At 39.4% G+C, this 8319-nt stretch overlaps 1 protein-coding gene across 1 annotated transcript in view; it reads left to right on the forward strand.

Moving 5' to 3' along the window:
• The window catches only part of LOC116697237 (homeodomain-interacting protein kinase 2-like), a 2361-nt gene extending 1853 nt beyond the window's left edge, over nt 1-508 (forward strand). Inside the window, exon 1 of the mRNA XM_032528559.1 lies at nt 1-508. This exon is cut by the window's left edge and continues 1853 nt beyond it. Coding sequence (XP_032384450.1) covers nt 1-106 — 106 coding nt within the window. The 3' untranslated portion in view covers nt 107-508.
• The last annotated feature ends 7811 nt before the right edge of the window (nt 509-8319 follow it).

An 8319-nucleotide genomic window follows, 5' to 3' on the forward strand; every position in this document is an offset into this window, starting at 1 on the left:
ATATTTACACACCAACCCCTCCAGTGATGAAGATGCCGACGCTGATCGAGACTGGGACAAAACTTTCTTTATTCCTAAGAGGTTCAACAGATCTGAGGTCACATGAGACCTGGAATCAGACACTGCTGTAGCTCTGCTGATGTGCCTTATCAATTCAATTCAGACATTATGATTTATGATTCTGATTGGAGTTGATAACAGACACATCAGCAGAGCTGTGTGGGTTTTCCCCGGGTGCTCCGGTTTCCTCCCACAAATAGATCAGCTATGTGATATACTGATCTTTAAAATAAAATAAGTGATTTATATGATTTGCTATTGTTATTGAGAAGGATTGATAAAAAATAAGAATGCTTATACTATACTATGTTTAAACTGTAATGTGAGTGAGACTGGTTTTCCACTTTACTCACTTGTGCTTGATGAACACTGTTATTAGTTTTGAGTCAAAAATAATTTATCATTATATTTCAAGTTGTCCATCTGATGGTCCCAAGCAACTTGTATGATTGTGGTTAAGTAAGGGATAACGTAGAGATCAGGGGTTGAAGAGGTTGTATTTACTAAAATAACCGGCTCGCTCTACATTATCCCACTTCTTACATAGCTACTTACCAAATTAATAAATAATTTGACACAAAATATTAATTTAAAAAGGACTGTATTGATATTTCTTTTTAAATTGTAAAACTTCTTCTAAAGAAAATAGTCTCCCCGGCTGCAAATGAACTGCCCCTGTGCACAAAAGATCATGCAGAAAGGGAAAAGATTTAGACAAACTTAGGGAGAGCTATGGATGCATATTCTCTTTAACCTTGTCTCTGGAATATTCCATGGTAATAAACGTTCTTTCATCCAACCTACGGACTTGAACCCTTCTTCCTGAAAGAATCTAGAAGAGCAGGATGTCGGCCCAACAGAATATACAGTAATCTTTCCAAAGAAACACAAAATTAACAGTATAGTGAAATGACAATAATCTGTTGAGTTTAAGAACATTGACTTAATGTGTGTAATCTGAAAGCATAACACAAAAATGTAATTGCTGTCCTAATATTAATATTACAATATTTTCAGAACATTTGAGTCCCTTGAACAAATGACATCAAGTAAGATAACATCAAGTGAATATAAAAAAAACACTGTTCCTTTTGAACAAAAAAATTAATTAAATGCCAATTACAGCTGCTTTTAAAATGCAAAGACTCTTATATGATTTGCGCCTAACAGACAGAGAGAGAGAGAGAGACTCAGATGGATGGGTTGCAGTTTGTGGAGGACTCATCGTGGACAGAGAGTAGACAGCAGTGTGTATGAGTGTTTTGCGGTGTGGGAATGTGTGTGTGTGTGTGTGTATCTATATGTGTGTTTTCAGGTCTCCAAGTGACCAATTTTTGTTCAAGTTTTGATGTCTACTCATGAGCTTTTGTGAATATACTTGGAAAACAATTCATATACTATAATAAACAAAACAGTGACTTGGCACTTGAGAAAGCCTTCCCAAAAGAGTGTCCTTACCAATTTATAACGATACACGCACATGCAAGTCCAGCTGTTTGCTTTTGGTTTTCTGGTTCAGTGTCTCGTCGAACATAATTACAAACGCACCGCATTTCTGGACTTCTGTGATGAGGTCTTTTTTGATATATGGCGCCAATCCAAATTTAGCCACGTATCTGGTCTTGTCTTTCCCACAGGTAAATGACTGTACAAGCCTTGAATCTGGAAGCATTGCTTGGAACACTTCTTCAGTCCCGTCATTTGACCTGTATGAATTGTGTCTTGTCACGGACCTCAAAATATTTGACAACAGATTGCCTGCATTTTCGCCGTGACATGACACAAACATATTTAAGACCTACCCAATCTGAATTTAAGACAATTTAATGCTTTTTAAGGCCTTAATTTTAGAAAATGTGATTTAAGACTTTTTAAGGACCCGCGGCCACCCTGGTAGAGTACTTAGCATTATGTATTATAAATCACATTAAACTGAAAATGTCCGTTGATGGTGAAGCGAGACAAGATGAACGGGACTTCTTTGGGAATATTTATGTTGACATTAATCTAGTTTCCTTTTTGCCCAGGTGCTGTAGTTGCCACACCTGTAAAAAATGACAATCTAACTACTGTCCCTACAGCGAAAGTTTCTGCTTAGCAATCATAGACTGTATATTATTTTGCAGCGATAGGCACTCAACAGATCTGCTGCCGTTGCCTGGATTAGAGGACAGGATCTTGCTCCTTCTTGATCTTTTTCCCATAAATTATACATTATACATTACTAACCCATTATACATGGCAACAGTCTGTTGTGCTTTGCAACAGTCATATAATAAAAAGCTTTAATATCTTTTGGCAATTAAGTCATTAAAACATGTTGACAATAGTTGATCGAAGATAGTGATCCTGTCTGCAGAACGTGCAGGAAAAAAGTTGCTGCTAAAGGCATTTTTTTTTTTAAATACCATGAGAATAACAAACCGTGATAATTTTGGTAACTATATCCGTGAGTTTAAATTTTCATACAGTTACATCCCTAAATGTACATGTTATTTAATTATTAGGAATGCTAACAACACAAGTAAAATATTTGTTATGAATTAACAACATTGTAATATTAATATCATGAACTGCATTAATTAATATACAAACAAATATAATAAAATAAACAAAACCATGGTTGTTAATAAATAAATGAGTTAGTATAATTCATCACAGATAAAGACAAACATTTTGTTTCACTTTTTCCTTGACAATGTTCTGACTATGTAAACTACCGTAACTCCTCAAATAAAGACCGGTAGTCAATTAAAAGCAGGGCCTCTGATAGTGGCCAGGGGCATGGTCAACACGGGCAAATAAAGGCCGGCCTCGAAATACACCATTTAAGCAAGATCTCTACTATTTAGAGATAACTGTCGGAGACATACACAAACTAACTATTGAAAACACTTTGCTAGGCAGAGACTGATTCGGTTAAGAGCAGAAATGGAGAAATTCAAGTATCAGCATGAAATGAAAGATATAGAAGAGTTCAACTGAGTCCACAAAGAGCTCTGCACCCAGCCAGAAGGTGGAAATTGTCCACCAGGAGCAGTCTGCCACCAGGAGAAGTCTGCAAGATGAAAATGCAGCCCTTAAGGAGATGGAGAACATGAAGGATCTGAAGAGTAAAGCCTGCAAAAAAGAGGAGACTGCCCGTCAGCTCATTGAGGAAAAGCTCAAATCCAACCTCGAGCTGGATCAAAGTCTGGAGGAGGCTAATAGGCGTTGGAGTTCCAACAATAGACAGATTCTTCTGAAAAACAGAAGAAGCCGTCTCTATGGAAGAGGTTCAAGAATTCTCACTTAGTGATTTTGACAGTAAAGGTACTTGTCTGCCTGCTCTTTTGTCTGATTCCATGTTTCTGAATCTTGCTTTTCAGATGGGCTTTTCCTTACAGGAGAATTTGAGTCAATTTTTACACGTAACTCTGTAGTTTGTAAATTTGGAGAAAAGGCAGAAAAGGTTGCTTGAGTCAAAGAAAACAATTAAATGCATTGAGTGTTGTGACGAAACCCATAATTGTTGATTATAGCGCCCCCTAATGGCTTATCTTTACCAAATTTGGTGCAGAGCATCAGGGTGGCATGATTAACACTGCTCACAAGTGAAATGTTGATACCATTTAATTTGGCCGAGATAGGATATATGCGTTTGGTAGCTTACTACAAAAACTTTGTTTGGTCATCAAATGTGCACACGTTAACGTAGCAAAATTCGTGACCCTTCATGACCCTGATGTCATCTGGAGATGCTACAAACCAGGGTTCATGCAGATCTGTCGCACGGCCAACAAGTTCGAAAAAGTTGGTTTAGCACTTGCGGTGCACGCATCCTCGGGCTTGGACCCCTAATGTAAGGTGACCAGATTTCTCAGACAAAATCCGGGGACATTTTCAGCTCAGAGTGGCGTATTTACCTCCAAAACAAGTAATGTTTTTATTTTTGTAAAACTTAAACGGGGACACTAACCTAGAGCTGTTCTTATTAGGGGCTGGGCCCCCCCAAGGTATGATCCTAGACCCACCCCTGCTGCTAATTCCCTCCACTCCACTACACTCAAGATAGAAAAGTCCTAATTCAAGATAAAAAACCATCCTTATACATTAAGATAAAAAAGTCCTAAATTTCAAGTAGAAAGTCTTAATAATTTCAAAATAAAAGTCCTAATAGTCCAATTATTCAAGGTAAAAATCCAAATATTTCAAGATAGAAAGTCCTTATAGTCCTAATATTTCAAGATAGAAAGTTCAATATTTAAATGTGTAATTTTACTGAACTACTGACAGCTTTTGCTTTACTGCTCAAGGCTTGTTTCGCAACAGCTCATTGAGAATCAGTACAACAAAAACTACTGAGGACATATTTTCCTTTGACATTGATGCAGTATTAAACGAGATCGCTGCAAGTAAGTTAATGGGAAATTGTCCAGCTTGTATTTACATTCAAAAAGTGCTTGTTTAGCTGCTACAGACTCAGATTAATATTCTAAGTGTCTGACAACATTATGGAAAGGATTTCTAAGGATCGACCTTTCTGTTAAAGATTAAGATCCTTTTTAAAACATAAAAGTCCGCGAAATTGCGTTCGCTAAACGCACCAGACTCCATGTAATAATCAGTGATTTAGCAGCTCGTAAACACGGGTTCATAAAGTCTCTGAGCAGCGCTGGTCTGGCTGCCTGAGCCTGGTGTGTAGGGTGTAAATCGGGGACTGTCCCCAGAAACCGGGGACGTCTGGTCACCCTACCCTAATGATGATGATGATGGAAAAACCATTGAAAATAGGGTTCCACAGCCCTGCTGTGTGAACCACATAGCACTTTGCGTTCTTATCCTCGGGCTTGGACCCCTAACTATTGCTTTTTTCTGGGTACGGTACTCGTGTAGAGTATTATTTTCTTACGAGTATAGTTTATGTACCGGTACAGTATGGTTAGTTAGTGCAGCTGTATGTGTTACTCAACCACGTGTGTTACCAGGTGCCACTAGATTGCAGTAGCTAAATTAGATGTAAAACGGGACTCATTTAGTGACAGCTGTCGGTACACAATCCGTACTGCCCGCACAATCTGTTCTGCGCATGTGCAAGATATTTGTGCATGCGCAAATTATATGATATATATTATACCCTACACGATCTGTTCACATAGACAATTAACGAAAGTCTGTTCGCCTCCACCGTTAAACTAATGTTGGTTTAGCTAACAGCTAATTCGGCTAACCACTAGCTGAGACAGCATGTAAAATGAATGAATGAATGAAAATAACCGTTTAAATATATAACAGCTGTTACGTCAGTTCTACTTTACTTGTACTTATTAAAAATACAATCACTCAATACTTGTCTTCGTTATAACTGTAAAGTTTTAATTTAGCTGTAGCTTGCTTTTCCCACCGTTTAGTTTGAATAACGTTTTTTAGGCTGACTCAAGCTGTCAGCTAGCGGTTAGCCGAAATAGCTGTTAGCTAAACTAGCGTCAGCTTCCCAGTGGAGGCTAACCGTTCTCTTAGCAGGCCACAGCTAATTCAGTAATAAAGACAAGTATGGAGTGATTTTATTTAAATGAGCACAAGTTGAACTGACGTAACAACTATTATAAATAACACTGTTATGTTTTATAATATATACATTTTATATTTGAGGGTCTTTTACATGCTGTCTCAGCTAACGGTTAGCCGAATTAGCTGTTGGCTAAACTAACGTCGTTAGCTTTCCGGTGGAGGCTAAAAGCAGACCGCTACTGTGGAACAGTGCCGTAAATCCCTGATAAATCCTAGTATGTCAGGATTACCATCTGCGCGTGCGCGAAAAAATTGCACATATGCAGAACGGATCGTGTACCGACAACAGTCATAGGCTAGACATAATGGACAGAACATGTGTGACATCACCCATTGGTTTGTGGAGAGCTGTTAGGAGAGTGCAGATTTGAGGGTGCATGCGTCACTTTACGATGAGTGAAGCATAGCATATAAGATGCTACACAGAGACTTCTGTAATGTCAATACAGTAAAAATGGACATACCTAAAGTTGGTTTACTGCTGGCTACAAGTTATCAAACACAACAACCTAGCTAACAATTTTTGGTTCCCAGAAGAGAATCGTTCCCTGAAGGCTAGGTTTTGTTGATCGGAAAATTTCCTTAACGTTCTAAACGTATTTTTTTACGTTGAACGTTCTCAGAACGTTCCCCTAACATTATCCAAACGTTGCAACCTTTAGACCAGGGGTTCCCAAAACTTTCAGCCCACAACCCCCAAAGTAACGGTGCAAGTGACTTGCGACCCCCCCCACTGTAAATGTATAAAAACATTGCGCGCAACCACGCACGTACTATAGGCCAAACACGAGCATATTGACAACACAAAATAACACAACAGTTTTATCTTGTGTTAAAATCATGGCTAACATATGCTATTTCTAATCGTTTCTTAATTTTTATTTTATTTCTGGAAATCAACTTGCGACCCCCACCCCCTGGCTCGCGACCCCCCTGTGGGTCCCGACAAATCTGCTCAGAGGCTACTACTGTTCTGCGCATGCTCAGTCCCGTGCTCAGAAGACAACCAACAATGATGGCAAATGTTCAGCACAAGGACCTGAGGAAAGACCAACGGGACACTCAAGAGCTCATCAACCAGCTGGTCTCCCAAAACGCTTGCCTGGAGGAAGAGAAATTGAAAATCCTGACGGCTTACGGTCAAAGAGAACAATACGGAAAAATGCCAAAAAGGAGAATAAAATTAAGGACATGGAAAAAAATGCAGAGCTTGAATCTCTCAGAAAAAGTCTGGAGGCAGAGAAGAAAATCTCCTTGTCTGCCAAACTTTACTGGAGTGGTGAGTTTAACAGGATTGTCGGAGTCTTGAAACAGGAGCAAGAGATGATCAGAGAGACCCAGGAGAACAAGTTTAACGAAATAATATCAACCATGCAATGCCAGAATTTGATCAACCTGGACGCGAAGCTCCCAACTATGGACAGTGATAGAAAGGTGAGCCAGGTCGTCCGGGAAAAGGATGAGCTCATCAACAAAATAACGGAGGAAAACACGGCTCTAGAGGTAAAGTATTTGGAGAGCACTGCCAAGCTCATGGAGAAGGAGAGGATGATCATCCAGAGCGAGGCAGAAGTGGAAACAAAACTCATCTCTCTGAAAGATGAAATGACTCGAGAGCTGGCTGCAAAAGAGGAGAGCTTTCAGAAACGGCAGCAACTGGAGAGAGAGAACAGAGAAAAGGAGTGGAACGAAAGTACGAGCCACATAAAGAATAATTTTAAGTTCTTACAAGAGCAAATCTCTGCTCTTCAGCAACAAACCCATGACCTCCAGGAGTGTGAGAAGATGAGCAGAAGGATGGAGGAGGAGTGGATTGAGAAAGACAGCCAAATGGAGAATAAAATTAAAATCCTAATAGCTCAAAACTCTGAGCTTCAGGTCAGTCTCTATGGCCTGCAACAGCTGGCTCAGAAAACAGACAAGGAGAAGGCCAGAATGAGAAAGGAGGAGGAGAAGGCCAAGAAGGAGGCAGAACAGAGCCTGAAAAAGCCAAAGGAGCAAGAGAAAAAACAGGAGGAGGAAAATAGGAAGAGAGCAGGAAGAATTGAACAGACAGAAGAAGGAAAAAGAGGAGATGGACAAACAAGTCAAGAAAGAGAGGAAGGAGCAGTAAAAGAGAGAGAAGGAGGGATTAAAAAGACAAGAAATAAAAGGAGGCAAGAGTGACAGAAGAGGAGCAGGAGGAGAGAGGATTAACATCATCAACCTTTCCCTCCTCCTCTTTACCTTGATCCTCCTTCCCCCCATTCCACCTAACTCCTCAATCCCCCCACATCTAAATCGGGGTGATCGGTTACCTGCCCCCCCTTTCAAACGGGTGATCCGGTACCCCACCCCCCCTTCCAAACCAGGTGATCTGGTTACCTGTCACTTTTAATATATTCTTAAATTCTTAAAATAAATATATTAAATAAATCTCTTATGGTGCATTTGTCTTTTTAAATGGGTTCAATGAAAACACATCTACCGTGAACACCTGACCGCAATGGTTTCTCATGTTTAAGGGAAATATCAAAATATGTGTCAAACCTCTGAATGATTGGATGTGAAAAGGTCAGAGCAATGGATTACAGATCTACAGATCATAGAGCATTTTAACTCAAATAAATAAAGAACCATCTTTTTAACCAAGCAGTGCAATGAATTACAGCATTTTAACTTAGTTAAGTATCTTTTAACCTATGTATCCTCATTCAATTTATTCAAAAT

This window comes from Etheostoma spectabile, chromosome 10 (genome assembly GCF_008692095.1).
Source record: "Etheostoma spectabile isolate EspeVRDwgs_2016 chromosome 10, UIUC_Espe_1.0, whole genome shotgun sequence".
NCBI lineage: Eukaryota > Metazoa > Chordata > Actinopteri > Perciformes > Percidae > Etheostoma > Etheostoma spectabile.